This window comes from Varanus komodoensis, unplaced genomic scaffold (genome assembly GCF_004798865.1).
Source record: "Varanus komodoensis strain SLA01 unplaced genomic scaffold, ASM479886v1 scaffold8, whole genome shotgun sequence".
In the NCBI taxonomy this organism is placed as follows: Eukaryota; Metazoa; Chordata; class Lepidosauria; order Squamata; family Varanidae; genus Varanus; species Varanus komodoensis.
Genome location: NW_025336481.1, coordinates 31,367,857 through 31,383,822, shown reverse-complemented (window position 1 = coordinate 31,383,822; position 15,966 = coordinate 31,367,857). Strand labels below are relative to the sequence as shown.

The following is a 15,966-nucleotide window of genomic DNA, read 5'->3' as shown; positions in this document are numbered from 1 at the left end:
AAGTCTGACAACCGCTACTGTAGAACATTTGCAACATTTGTAAACATCAGCATTTGTAAGCTGCCCAGAGAACCTTTGGGTTATGGGGTGGCATAGAAGTGGAAGGAAACAATAACGACAAATTTTGTATCACAGAGGCAGAAGTAAGAGCTATCATAAGAGTGCAATTCTCTAAAACCGTAGTTGGCTATGCTGATACTACTCTTTCATCTCCCCTCCCACCCCCCAAGGCAAAATCAAGAAGCCAGGATCCAGCAAATCCAGGGCATACCCAGGGGTTGGCTGCCCAATGACCAACGGACTATGCCAGGACTAATGGCACTGTCCTGTTCTTAACAAAGAAGTTTTGATACTGGTCAGAGCAGTAACAAATCATCCCAGGAAAGAGGATGTGGTCACATCAGCAAAGCAGAACACTTTTGTCTTTTGCACCCTAACATGTTTTCACCCTTTCTCTTCTATTTTCCATAGCAATAGTGTTAGATATTAGAAACATAGAAGGCATACACACATAGACACACACAAAAGCCTTATTGCAAAAACATGGATGCAAATATAATACTTATAGCAATCTAAAAAGCTAAATGCCTTCTGGAATTAAAATGCTTTACATCTTGTTCAGACAAAAAGGAGCAGCTCCATAGCACATCCCAGAGGGCAGTAGGCATAAAAATCTTTTAAAACCTCTGATTTCAATGGGAGAGGGTTCAAGTATTTAACCCTCTCCCATTGAATCCAAGTTATCTAAGAATACATAATGGTAGCTGATAGAGAAGCCCCTGTACTTATCTATCATCCTGTAATGTCTGGAAATATTTTGTACCATCACAGTATATTAATCTCACAGGAGACTTGGCCCGCATGTAACATGGAATAGGTTGCTGAATTCAGTTGTAAGGTATAAACACAGGCATGTTAACAAATCATGATTTGTTAATCACGTACAACCCAGAAAAGGAATTCATAATTTGTTGGTGAGTTATAAGTTCTGAGTTGTTGAAATCATGGCTTGTTGTTCTGTGCAAACTCAAACCTGTGAGTTGCTCATGGATTGTGCCTTGCTACAGAAGTAGCAGACAAGAACAGTAAGACAGCTGTTCTGGTTAGTACCAGTACTACAGGGCCAGGCAGGCATTTGGGATACCTGGAGGAGGAAGGAAAAAGGAAATTAACAACTCAGGGATTATAAAAATGAATGGTTTGTTCAATCGTCTACTGGACAACCATGGCTATGGCAACAAACCAACAAAGCAAGGATAAAATGGACAGCAGGAGGATTGTGTAAACAGGCTTGGTTCTTCCAGGGAAAAGGTGGGATATAAATAAAATAAATAAATGCCAATAAAAATTCATTGAGATGCTATAAAATTCAATGACATTAGAAAAACTGCTTCTATCAGTTCATACAGAGCAGCATGGATATAGTTAAGGTCTGTGTTTAGTGACATTCATGGGTTTTTCTGCAAATCCATTAAGTCAATCTGTGATATTTATTTTATAAGCAGACAACTGACTTTTACATTATGAAGGAAGTATTGTATCTTAATTTGAATGATTAATATGAATTGTTCTTTGACATACAGGCTGAAACAAAAGGCATCTTATACAGTCAGACCTCTGCAGCATATTGTATAAGAATGAGTAAAGCTAATAAATACTGAGATAACGCAGCACAGTTATGCAGGGACTACATTTCATCTGGTTACTGCTCAGTTTATTATAAATGTTGAGATGCCATGTATACAGGAACTTCTATCAGCTTTTGCTACTCACAAGCCAAATAACACATTATACAAAAGATCTCCTGCCTGGATAATCTGTTGTAAATCAAAACTCTTCCTTGATCAAAAATTTCCCCTCTGAAACTGCAAAGGACAGTATCTCGGTGGTAGAGCACATGGTCTAGATACATAAGATCCCATACTTTTCTAATATGAGCATCTCAAAGTGATATTACAAGGGGAAAGAACCAGTATCAGGTTCACTCAATGGGCAAGACCTCTGCAGGGACCTTGAAGAACTCAGCACAGACAATACTTGGCCACACCAAGAAATACACTGACCTCACGTGAAGCAAATTCCTTCATCCTTTGAAGCTCTGTTTGCTCTTCTGGGGAAAACATCTACCTGTACTGTGTTTATTTTACCCCATTTCCAGTGGAGCTAACAGAAAACTAACAGAACAGAGATTTCAATTGGAGAAAGAGTGCAGAAAGGAAGAATTACACATCACCGCTCTAGTGCCACTTGTCCTGATTCAAAATCATGCCTACAGAGATGGCTTTTCAGCTTTTATATTTTAATATTGTGAAATCAAATCACAGAGCCCCCATGTAATATATAGTTTGGCCTTTAGCTAAGCTAAATTTTCCGACCATGTGACAAACTCACTTCTCCATCCTTTCTTCTCCAACACATCCCTAACCAGAATGCATGCCAGGCATGACCTAGCATCTATAGCTACCAAAATCTATATTACTAGACATTCAAGTCTGATTCTTCCCTTTCACCCCATATCTCATCCCTTTACAAGGTGCATGCAAGAATAACCTGAAAGGTGCATGATCAATAGCTCAAACTATTGATTAGTCACTTTGAATTTCCATCCTTTGGGATTTCCTGCCTCTAGCAGAAATACATTTGTCTGCAAAAACTTGCTTTGTTGCTGATAAAACCTCAAAGCTAAGCTATACTGCAAAATCCTAGATGCCCACAACCCCCGGTAAGCTGCTTAGGTGAGTTCTTCTAAGTTCCTGATAATTAAGTCTCTGCTAGTTAATTCTGTTTCATTTTATTGTAAAACCAAGAGACCATTTCTCAAATTACTGCACTTGTTTTTTTGAATAATTACACTAAATTGGAAACTTATTTTGGGTTAATTTGCCTATCCTGAGGTTGCTCCTACTCATGCCTCATCTACTTAGTACATCCTATCATGATTGTAAGGAGATAAAAGAGAGCATGAACAGTGGCCACTTTCCCTCTAAAATGTAGAACAAAGGGTGTATTGTAGTCTGTCTTCCCTTGTCAGGTTAGAAATATAGGCTCCCATTTGTCACAGACTGCCAAAACAAACGGCCAGAATTTAATGGTGCTTCCTATGCAATCAGTGGCATCACTTTATCATCTGTTGAGAAGCATATGCATTTGCTCATGGCTCTTAAATTGTATTATGACTGTCCTTTAACAAGCACCAGTGCAGCATCAGCCAATGTAGTAGTGCCATAGAGTGAAGCTGGTTGGAAGATTCTGTTGCTACTCAGCAATGGCTGTGGGGGAGAGGAGATCCTTACTGATGGGGCATGCGAACACCCAGTGGAGAGAGCAGGTGCCTGGAGACAGCACTGTGCAGTCATGCGGATGCTGTCTGGCTTGGAGTGCCCAACAATGCTGTCTCCAACCATGGTCTGCTAATGCTTCTGCCTCACATCTCACACTCAAAATGCCATGAGAGCTCTCCTCCTCCTTTATTACAGTAACAACCTCATCTACCAATTGTACTACCTCACTGATTGCTGTAACTAAACAAATGAATTCCCAAGAACCAAGTAAACTTTGCAAGTGAGAATCGACAGTTATCTCCCCTCCCGGGCCACCCATTGCATTTCAACAGCACTCAGCAAAAGAGAGTTCAGTAGCCCATACTGAAAATTCTGTAGCCCTAAACCAGATTTTCCCAATGTTGCACCCAATGTTTTGGACTTCAGCTCCCAGGATTTTTGACCATTGGTGATGCTGGCTGGGAATGATGGAAACTGAAGTTCTAAATATCTAGAAAGCACCAGGCCAGTGAAGGCTGCCCTAAAGTCATACTCCTTCGTATACTTATCTCCACAGATGCACTTTCTTTAATGTTTGCATTTATTTGTATACTGCCCAATAGCTGAGGCTCACTGCATGTGTCTATTCAAAAATTATATTGTCTGACTTCAGGAAGACACAGGAGTGAAGAGAATGGTAATCACATGCATGTGCCTAAACCAGCAATAGAAATTATCTCATTTCAGTAGAACATTTGGCTGAAACCCTCCCCTTACAGCCTAAGGCAACTCTGTATATTCTAGTCATAAGATTGCTAACTTAGCCATACACTTCATCCAGCATTTCCTTCTACAAACTGAAAATGGTTATCAGGCCAGCTTTCTGGCCTCCATCATTTCACATCATAGGTTAAAAACAAAACGACCATAGGAAGAAGAAAATACTCCACTCTAAACATAACCTGTATAAGTACTAATTTAAATAGCATACCCCACATCTGGCTAGCTTTATAAACAGGTAAGAATTTTGGAGAGGAAAGTCCCTTGAGCAAATGGGATAGGACCAAGAGCTAGGGCTAGTATTGCTCTTGAGCAGAAAATGAAACGTTAATTAAGAAAAATATAATTTTACTGTGCACATAGCTTGCATCTAAGGAAAGTAATTTTTTTTTCAGTGCACACACGTATCATCTTGTGTGTGCCCCTCTCATAGGAAGAGATGCTACCAATTCTTTCAATTGAAATGTCTTGTGTAGTTTTGTATTGCCACACTCTGTAGCAACAAGATCCTGGGGAAAGTATTTTGATATCACAAGCATTCCTAATATGAATTATCAATAAGAAAACAGTAGGGTTATATGTGCGCAAAATTCAACGTCAAAGTGCATTGCTCCTTGCCTGTGTTGCCTGCCTCTTCCTCATTGCTCCACACATAAGGGCTAGCTGGCTGGAGCAGCTCCTGCAGTTGCCACTCTGTGGTAGTTGCATACCTGGACCATGGAAGCCATGATCCTGGATTCAGACAACACAATAAACCATGGTGGTACAGAGTAACCATAGAACAAACCATTGTTTAATATTGTGGTTTTTAAACAACAAATTTACCATGCTGAAATACTGACTTTGGAAAAACACATCAGTTCAACAATGATTATATATATGTACAAGCACACACACATTTATATATGTTGCATTGTCTGAACCCAGGCATTGTCTGAACCCAGTCTCTGTTGGGTAGATCATGTCAGGCTCTGGGCTGCTCTGGTGGCCAGAACAAGGACAACCATCACCATATTCTCAGGATTAGTCCCAGGCACTGCTGGAGCTCTCAGTCTACTGACGAGTACCAGCTGGGAGTCTGGGGAAAGAGCTAAAGAAGAGGAAGCTCCTCCCTCCAGAGCTGCCCTCAGCAACAAAGCTCTTCCTGTTTGCAGTTGTGCCTGCATTTCCTGGTTCCCCCTCCTGGGTCCTGCTGTGTATCCTGCCTTGTCCAATGGCCTTGCTGTTGTGCCTGGCTCTTGTCTGACCTATCTTGTCTCACCATCCTGCCTTACTGTGTATCCCACTTGTCATGTTGCCTCAGCAGTACAGGTTTGTCTGCTAGCTGTGGTTCAGCTCTGGCAGTTTGCCTGACCCTTGTTGCATTTGGCTCCTATTGTCTCCTGCACCTTGCAGTGTCTCCTACAGCTCCCCATATCTTGCCTTATCATGTATCCTGCCTCCCTGTGTCTTCTGCCCTGTTATCCTGTCCAAGGTACCTGCACCTCTGTTTGTCCTTCAGGCTCTCAACCCTTGACTGGATGGTCCAAACTTGTAAGAGCAGTTCTGACCCACTTGCACTGGCTGTGCTTCCAGTCCCAATTCAAGGTGCTGGTATTAACCTATAAAGCCCTACAAGGCTTGGGACTACAATACCTGTCAGAGTATCTCTCTCAACCCCTATCTACCCAGACACTACACTCAACCTCTGACGCCTTCCTCCAGGCGCCAACACCTCAAGAGGTGTGGAGGGTGGCAACTGGGAGAAAGCCTCTTGGTACTTCCTCCCATCTCTGGAATAACCTCCCTGCTGTGGCCCTCCTGGCACCAAATTTGCCATGTTTTTCACACCAAGTCAAGACACCCCTATTTGCAGAGGACGTCAAAGACCTCCCTGGTGATTCAGGGGCCTGACACAGTTAGCTAAGTGCCTATTACTCTTGGCCAGGTCTTTTTTATTGTCTTATTGTTTTAATGTTTTATGCCATTTTAAATTATTTTTAATTATTGTAAATTGTTTTTATCTATTGCATTTTATCATTTTTACACCTTGTTGTAAACCACCCAGAAAGCTTCAGCTACTTGTGGTATAGAAATGTAATAAATAATAAATAATAATTAGCTTGTTTCTAACCACATCCTCCTTCTGCCCTGAAATGCATATCTGGTTCCTGATCCTGGCATATTTAGTTACTACAACTTGGACTTTGCTATTGAACTTGCCATTAAACTCTATGTCTGGACTCTGCCCCACCTCAAGTTCTGTTGTCCTGATCATGGTGTGTCTGCCTTATCTCTGGCTGCCCACATCTCAGCTTGGACCCTAACTGTTCATCATGAAAAACCACAAACCATGCAGGGTGCATGCCATTTTGTGTGAACCCAGCCATTGACTTCCTTCCTCCTGCCACATGATTTCAACGAAAGGGATTTTGATATTCTTTTAGCTTTAACATTCTTTTAATTACCCCATCGTATTAACAATGTTCAAAGCATGCCAGCATCCCTAATAGCACTTCACTCTGCAAACTGTCCAATCAACACCCAGATATTTCCAAAGGTACTGAGAGGTGCAACAATTATAATGCCATAGTTGATGTAGTCCTTTCTCACTGTGCATCAGCTGTGGGTTATGTACTTGTTCTGCCATCTGTGCAGGGAGGTGTGCAAATAATACAAATGAGAAACTGTCATGTGCTGCCCATCAAATACCTCAGGCTCTCCAAAATGACACCCAAACATGGGACTGGGGGTGGTGGGGTAGAGCTCTTACAAGGCAGTGTTTGGAGCTCTGTTTTTCAGGAGAAAGCTTCTATTCTGGGTAAACTCCATGCTATGCACACCATTGACTTCTGTTATGCCGCTTCTGAAGAAACCAGAAAATGGATTATCATTGTCTAAACAACATTTTTAGTGTGCTGGTTGTCAAGGCTAGAAAAATATAAAAAATTCTAGGTTCTAGTATTATACTTCTTAGTATTTGAGCAACAAAACATGTGGGAATTTTCAGCCTCTTCCATTACTTTGCTTTGTTGTATCCCATCATTACTGGATGATCAACCCTGAGATCTAAGGCACTGGAGTCAGAGCTGGAAAAACCATCCCAAATATTCTCATTGTAGCTCATTTTACAGAGACTCCACTCCCAGTTTGGATTTCTGAAATCCTTTTATTTTGAAATATTAAATATAAACAAATATATATGAGACTACCCTTTCTGTTTTACCATCAAGAAAGAAAAAAATAATAATATTGTTGGTGAGGCTTTCCAAATGAAAAGGAAGCCCACATTTTCTTTATCAGGAGCTACATATGTGAGCATAACAATTTCAAGCCAACTTCTCCCTGCTTTGCTAATGCAAATTATGACTGACTCATGACTCTGAGGTATTTCTCTGGATTTTTCTACCATAGCCGAACCTGGGCATATGCACGCACATTCACACACAACCATTATTTGAAATAATGGTGCAGCTCTTCTCTATGATGTTTATGTCAAAGCGATGGAGACACTTTTTTTAAGATTCAGAAATGGCAGAGGGATGCTGTTTTCAATGGAAACAAGAAGGCAGAAGCTGACCTGTTTCCATGGAAACAAGAGGAGCACTAGACAGTGCAGCTCTAGAGGGAGAAATGCAGAAGCTGGCCATGAAGAACTCTCTCGAATCATCATTTTCCTATGTCATTTCAGAGATACGCCATGCAAGCTCTAGGATAACCGAGTCCATTTTTCTTGCGTTGTTAAGCAACTTGTTAAGCAACAGGTGTCAGCCCAGCCTCCAGCTGCCACTCTCTCAAACTACTGCAAGAGCATTCTGCTAGTCAGCTGCTGCAGTCCTCTACATGTATATCACCCCCTGGAAAATATGGGGAAAGCAGAATAGAACTGTCAGCAAATGTACTATATTATCATGCTTTCCATTTCTTTTTCAAAAGCCCTTTTGCCTTTCTTGTATGTAATGAACTATCCGTATGCAGCAGTCATTTCACCTAGTACAGAGGAAATTAATCATTTATGCTAAACTGTAATTTTCTAAACAGGTAATGCATGCTAATCTTACCATAATGGCAAAGATGTTCCTGTTTATTTCCTTTATGGATTATTAACCATTTACAGGGAGAAGACTTTTGCAGCATCAATAACCACTCATCCTGAGGAAGGGGGTGTCAGTGGGAGGTGACAGAGTCCGGTTTTATTCCCTGCCTCCATCTGCTTTACACACAGAGACAGGCCATACAACAGAATGGTTGGGGGGAAAGAGAGATCTGTGTGTGCCTCCCTCAGACCCATGCAAGTAGGGCACAAGTCATGGGCAAGACACGGGACGATGGCTCTGCACTGGTTTAAATAAGTGGAGAGCTGAATGGAGTTCCACCAAATCCTATCAAGGTCTTTGATCATGGGAGCTTCCCCTTGGCCCAAGGGGATCATGCTTTGTATTAAACTGAAACAGTAGTCATAACTTATATGCAGACCTTTTTGTTTGTTTTAACATTTGCCTAAACTTTACACAGTCACATTACCTGAACTATGCCTGGGCCAGATCAGTCTGGAAGATTTTATTTGCAATATGTGACTATGAAAGCTTCGCTCCCCACAGCATTTTCTCTTCCTCCTGCCCCACATATGGCAAACCTACAGCCATTTAGCAAAGTAAATTCTGAGTTGGAAAAGGGTGCAAAACTAGAGTATTTAGATGTCAAACTAGAAATAAGCACATTAAAAGGACACCATAAAACGCAGTTGTATGGCAAATCCAAATGTCTTGCACTTATTTTATATGAGAACAAGAAACACAGAGAAAGGATTGCCAAACAAGGAACTATTTGCTCGTCTCTATTATCTCACTAAACTGCAATACGTAAGAAAGAAGCAGCACCATTAGGATGACCCAGTTGAGACAACTCTCATGAAGTCAAGCATGTGCACAGGTACAGAAAATGTCTGCTCCTCTTTGCATGGCACAAGGGCAACTGGGGGTCCCAATCACTCAAATGCAGCTCTCTGTCTCCCCCCCCCTGCCGCCGCCTCTCTGCAGTAGCTGCTCGTTCTCAGCAGGGGCTCTCTAACTATGCCTTGTTGTTTGCTTTAGCAGAGTGGCGGCTGCTGTGATCTGGGCTACAAGAGGAGGCTTTGGGGGTGGGGAGTCCAGAGACCCACAGCTCATCAGCTGTAAGGATGCTGCCAGAATGTGAAGTGCAGAATACAGGAGAAATCAGGCAATAGCTGAGGTAGGAGTCCAAGAGTGGTGCTCTGCACATACGCTGGGCACAGGGAATAAATTGAAAGCTTAGGCAAGAAGCAACATAGACCTGTGTTGGAAGACTTGTAGCACTGATCGGAGTAGACAAAAAAAGCATTCCTGGCAATCCAAGGGCCAAGCAAGCTTGTCAAAACTTGTTTGCATGGTGACTTGCTGATTGATCGAAGAAGCTTGCTCAGATGACTTGAAGGGGGATGGGGGGGGGGGGGGGAGAGGTCCAAAAAGGCTTTCAGATGATCATGGTGGAGAGTGACACCATTAGGCTAGAGGGGAAGTGAGGCAGCCCTCCATCATCCTGAAAAGGCCTCCTAAGTGTTTTAGTAGTAGTTGTTGTTGTTAGTCGCAAAGTCGTGTCCGACCCATCACGACCCCATGGACAACATTCCTCCAGGCCTTCCTGTCCTCCACCGTCTCCCGGAGTCCACTTAAGCTCACACCAACAGCTTCAGTGACTCCATCTAGCCACCTCATTCTCTGCCGCCCCCTTCTTCTCTTGCCATCTATTGTTCCCAGCATTAGGCTTTTCTCCAGGGAGTCTTTCCTTCTCATTAGGTGGTCAAAGTATTTGAATTTCAACTTCAGGATCTGGCCTTCTAAAGAGCAGTCAGGGTTGATCTCCTCTAGGACTGACCGGTTTGATCACCTTGCTGTCCAAGGGACTTGCAGGAGTCTCCGTCAGCACCTCAATTCTTTAGTAGTGGTACCAGGAGCCAAAGTAGCTTGAGCATGAAAAATGAGGAAGACCATTGGCTTAAGCATTTTTTACTGATTTTCTACCTACACTTGGAATACATTCAGTTAGATATGATATAGATGTACATTTTACATCTACAAGCAGATGTAAAGCTACATGAGGAACCAAAAAATACAAGGCTTTTATAACTTTGAAAAATACGGCTTGGGAAGGAAAATATGTCTTCCGAAACAGGAATACTTTTTAAGTGTTACAATGTTGACTGAGCATGAACACTCTCTGGGTCATTGTTATGCTATATGAAAGCAACTGATCTTGAGAAACATGAAGCAATGATATGATCCACAGGAGGCCTAAAATTAACCATCATTTCTGCTTTTTTTCTATAGAATTTGCCCACACTTCACCTACAACCAGTTAAACAGTTGGTCCACTGAAATCAATCTGCCTTCAAATATATATATGTATGGGAATCTTATACATTTTATATGATACAAAGGTTATTTTATGTGTTGTGCTACCTATCCATAGAGCTACAGGTGACGATCCTGTTAGCCATGTGAAAAATCAGAAGTGATAAAACTGAAAATCTTTAGAAGTATTTGATGAATTATGGTCCATATAAATCTCAATATATTTTAAAGAAGTTTGCCTGAGATAATGGAAATCACCTAAGCTCTGAAAGCTGTTAAAGTCTCAAGGACTTTACTAATACCCAAATGATATAAGCCCATCATTATCTAATTTATTCTAATAATTGCTCTCCCACTGTGAAATATTTTCTCTAATTTACAGAACAGAGAACTCACACTGGATTACGTCCACTGAGTAAAGTGACAGAGATCTTAGAAAAAAGTAAGGCCAGGTTTGCTCGACGAGCTCTAGCATAGCGGGCTGGAGGATGAAAGGGGCTGTAGCCCCACCCACTTGGCAGTTTGGCGGCTGTTGTAGACTATCATACTTAAGTGCTGGTAAGGTTATCACTGCCTACTTTCCAACTGGGAAACTCTTGCCCCTTCCATGTGTTCCTTCAGAACAGAACGAGTGATGTCACAGATGAGTGTGTGCATTTATGTCCATGAGCACACCAGATATTACATACTGTAGCAGTAAATACTGTATTTATGCTTTTGGTTTTAATTATCCTGATCAAGGCATAGCTGTCTAGTCATTCTGAAATATTCAATGGTAAGGCACAAACTATTGCACTGAGAGTATCTTCTCGCAAACATGTATATGCAGAAAGAGTATTCTTATCTACATGGGTGAATGGGACTCGCACATCAAGGACTAAAGGCACAATCTCATACATGACAGAAAATAGTGCTAAAGCACCCAGCATTCCCCAGCCAACCATGCTGACTGCAGAAGGATATGACCTGTAAGACCTTTTTCCTGTCTAAATATGTATAGGATTGCATCTGAATTGGTTTTCAGGCTAATATAATCGTTTTGAAAGAGGTTTGTGACTGAAACTAGGCAAGCTGACTTTTTTTCAGCTGTAATTTCAGCAGCAGGGGCTGTAGCATAGAATTGGGGAGGGGGGATCATGTTGCCTCCCCCTGCCTTTGCTAAAGCTATCTCACTCCATTTTGTTTGTATGCATGTATTTTAGCATTCTTTTTCAAAACACCTTTATACCAAACTTTTACCAAATACCTTGTACCAAAGTCAGTTTGACTAGAACATTTGGATATAAGATGACTTTCTGGGTGTTGCAGGGCTTCCCCCCCCCCCCTCCACCCCCCACCCCCCCCACCTCTTTCTTGCAAAGGATTGTGTCCTGAATGTTATAAAGGTGCATGAACAAGGCCAGCTGAAATCACATAATGCTTCTAGCACTGCAGTCCAATGGATCTTTAGTCCATTATGTTCAACTGTGTTAATGCTGAAGCGGGCATCTGATTACAACTTGAATTTGGGTCCAGATTGGGACCTAATGTGAACAGCCTTTTACAATCCTTGTTTCATTCATTCTTATAACAATTCTAGAATACTGATACATTTATTTTACATCCCGTTTCTCATGCTGGGCATCTAGAAATCTTTTACTGATACAATATAGAAGCAAATGTGTTATTTCCCACATTTGCATCCCGTCTCTTCTTGAAAAAGTGCAGAACTTTTCAATGCATTTTTCTACTCCTTCTATCCTTGGAACAACCCTGTGAAGTAGGTTAGGCTAAGAAGTAATGATTGATACAAGGCCACTCACAAAGTAAAGAACTTTGGGGCTTGAAGGATATTTCGCCTACCTGAACCTTCATCTCACTGTCCAAGTCCAATGCTTTCCATTTCACTGTGCTACCACACCGACCACGACTGAGACTAAAGTTTGAGAACTAGGGTAAATTTATCCAACAGAAATATCAGCATACTACAAATGAACAAACCCTACTGAGATGGGTCGTTTGCTTCTTTTTGCCATGAAAGGAAGCAACAGACAAGTCAACATTCACAGGAACAATTCCCTTGTTTGCAGAAGCCCTCCAGTTTCAGATAAAAGCAATGATAAAGTGAAGAACAAACATAATGCATTCTTTAAATGGTTGCATGCATTCTTCTGTAACTTTCAGTGCAAAACTATTCCTGCTTTATGCAATAAGAGGGAAGTGGGGTTCTGTAACTTTCAGTGCAAAACTATTCCAGCTTTATGCAATAAGAGGGAAGTGGGGTAGAGTCTGCTGACCCTACCCCAACATTGTCATGTTGGCTAAACCTATCGTCAGTGTCCTTAAACACCCATCCACCCTCACTCCAAAGTAAGTAGGAAGGTTCCATTCACTTTTTTAAAACTTTTGTACAGTCTGGAAATCTCATAGAGTAGGTTTCTTGGCCACTTGGAAATTTGTCTGCATTCAAACTTCTGCCTAAGGAAGTGTTCAGGGCTCCATCCCTTTTACTAGCATTCATGCACCTTGTGGCATAGGATATTTTTAGGAGGTTCTTAAATCATGTATTTTATATACTCCTTACCATTTTCCCTACATGAGGATATTATACTCTTCCTGGGAACATGAACAATACTGTAGGAACTTATATGTTTTAGTCACATGGTGAAAGGGTAAAATATACTTTTCCTGGGGGTTGGAAAGTAGTTTTGCAGGGGAGCAGTTCCAATGCAGAAAAGGCTTGACCAGAAAGCATTAAGCAGCTCCATCTCCCTCCCATTTTCCCCACTAAGATTCAATGCAAGAAAAGTTTAAAACAATAAATATCAGGAAACAAGAGCTTTGGCCCTTGTATGAGGAAAACTGGACATAGACACTCCTGGACAGTAAAGAGTAAAAGTATATAGTTCTCTGTTGAAAAAAATCTAACTCAAATGACTCTTTCTCACTGTCTATCAGTTTCAGTTTCTCATCTACAAAATAGAAAAATTAAGACAACTGTGGAAATAAATCAGACTTAGAAGGTTAAACACTTTGTAGTTCAAAGTGCTAGAGAAGATGATACAATCATCAGAACAAAACAAATTAAAGCGTTCTCAGTTTACAGAGTAACTATGTTACTATTATTTCAGATATGTATTCTAGATTCATTCACACATGGCCAGATTCAAAGCAGCATATTTTAGATGGTTCCTGAAAAACCTGTAAGTATAATCCTTGTTTTGTCCTCAAGGCACACTCTTGAGAGTGCTTAATTTTGGAAATGGAAAGTCCTGTTACAGTACTTCCATTCTCCACCTTCCCCACACATATAGTTCAATCATTTAGTGTGCTTCAGCCACCACTGATTTCTACTCATCCACACAGATCAAATGAGTGGATCACCACAGGCAGATCAAGCCCAGTGCAGGTTCATCTACATGACAGGGTCCCTGCATCAAATTAAGGGGGTTCTTGAAAAGAAAGCTGCTTGTTTTTTCAGAGGACTTTCTCAGTGCTGCTCCTTGTAAGTTGAAGTTCCCCACTTCATCCACACACCTTGCTGGATTCTAGATAACTTGAGCCACATTTAGACAGGGGCTTAGGATGCTGATGTTCTTGGTTCTCTGTATGCATGGGGCATCTTCAAAGCTGCTTTCCAATGGCTTGGTACTTTGATAGTATGGCCATATGCAAGGTACAAAGCACCACATATACAAGACAAAAAACAAAACCCAACACACAATCTTTTCTAAGAAAGTTGGCCAGAAAACCAATTCTAATCATGTGTTTTCATAGACATATATGAAAACATCAGAGCCATTTGAGAAACCTTCTCACCAACAAATCTAGAATACATACTAGAAAACTAAATATTGATGCTCATTTTCATGCTTCAGCCCTTTGGGCTGTTAATGATTACTGGGCTACTCTCAGTTTGTCAATTTGCATCATAAACTTGCTGTCTACCTACTGAATGGCTTCCTCCAAAAGTCTCGGTCCTTTTCCACTCAACACTATCATCAAGCCAGTTTCTTCTGAGTTGCCTTGTGGTCCTCATCTCGCAAGGCCTACAGAGCACCAAGCAGCCATCAACATCATGGATGCTTATGTGCAAAATTCTCATGTGTGCCTTTGACTTTCCACATGCAATAGCTTGTTCTTTTGTAATACTAGTAGGCCAGCAGTTCAACTGCTTAGTAGGCCATTAAGCAAGTAGAGCTGTGAAAGCTGGACTTTAAGGAAGGCTGAGCACCAAAGAATTGACACTTTTGAATTCTGGTGTTGGAGAAGACTCCTGAGATTCCCTTGCACTGAAAAGAGATCAAACCAGCCAGTCCAAAAGGAAATCAACCCCAACTGCTCTTTAGAAGATCAGATACTGAAGCTGAAGCTCAAATACTTTGGCCACCTAATGAGAAGGAAGAACTCACTGGAAAAGACCCTGTTGCTGGGAGCGATTGAAGGCAGAAGGAGAAGGGGATGGCAGAGGAGAAGGTGGCTGGATCAGTTGGGGAGGTGGGTGTGGGCTTGGGTGGACTCTGGGGGATGGTGGAGGACAGGAGAACCTGGAGGAACGTTGTCCACGGGGTTGCGATGGGTCGGCCATGATTTTGCAACTGAACAACAACAAATCCTCCCTTGACATACAAAGAGTCCAATACATGGCAAGTTCTTTTGAACATGAAAGGAATTCACCTTGGACCACTATCTGTCAACACTACCTGCCTGTCTCCATTTTCAGCCCCATGATCAGGGTGAAGGAGGTGGTCTTTGCCAAGTTAAGCAAAGTGAAATACTTCAAACTACAGTCCCATACCCTTTGGCTGTGAGTCCAGTGCACTGAACTCAGTGAGGGCTTGCATTTGAGTAGACACGTGTAGGATTGTGCTGCAGCTCTCTTTAAAAATGCCACTGCTATGGAAATATAAGTAATACAACATTGTGGGAACCCAGGGATGTCTGCTCAGAAGTAGCTCTCAGTCAGGCTGGCTCCTAGGGACGTGGGCCTTTCTGGGCTCAGGGTGGCTGGAGGGGACGAGCAGACAGCCTGGGAAGGGCGCCCCCCCCCCCACCCCTTCCCGCCTTACCCTCGCGGCGCGGGAGGAATAGGGGTCCTCGAAGAGCGCCCACATGCGCCGCTGGAGCCTCTTCCAGCGGCCGCCCTTGCCGTCGAGAGGGGAGCCGTTGGCGGAGGAGGAAGAGACGGCGCCCACGTCCTCGATGCCCAGGCGCTTGGCCGACAGCTCGTCGTCGGGCTCGGCGGGCGGCTCGCCCGTGATGAGGTCGGGCGCCTCGAAGATGTCCAGCGCCTCCTCGGCGTCGCGGTGCTGGCGATACGTCATCCAGCAGCAGGGCTCCACGTCGGTCTCGTCGATGCCCCAGAAGGCCAGCTCCTCCTCGAAGAGCGGCCCGCACACGTCGGCGGGGCAGTGCAGCTTGCCCGTGCGGTAGTAGTTGAGCACGTAGGCGAAGACGCCCGGGTGGCGGTCGAAGAAGAACTCGCAGCACGCGTCGCCGCCGCCGCCGCCGTGCGCGGACGCGGACGCGCCGCCGCCATGGCCGCGCGGGCCCCAGCCGCTCCCGCCGACGCCGTCCAGCAGGCCGCCGCCGCCGGG

The 15,966-nt window shown here is 42.9% G+C and overlaps 1 protein-coding gene across 2 annotated transcripts in view; it reads right to left on the bottom strand.

Annotated features, from left to right (window-relative positions):
- The window catches only part of KCNC2 (potassium voltage-gated channel subfamily C member 2), a 94,764-nt gene that overhangs the window by 78,573 nt on the left and 225 nt on the right, over window positions 1-15,966 (bottom strand). Inside the window, exon 2 of one of the 2 annotated variants that reach the window (XM_044455405.1) lies at window positions 15,439-15,896. In XM_044455405.1, the coding sequence (XP_044311340.1) occupies window positions 15,439-15,896 (458 nt within the window). Of the gene's footprint in view, window positions 1-15,438 lie in introns of both variants that reach the window. The other variant, XM_044455404.1, reaches the window with a different exon arrangement.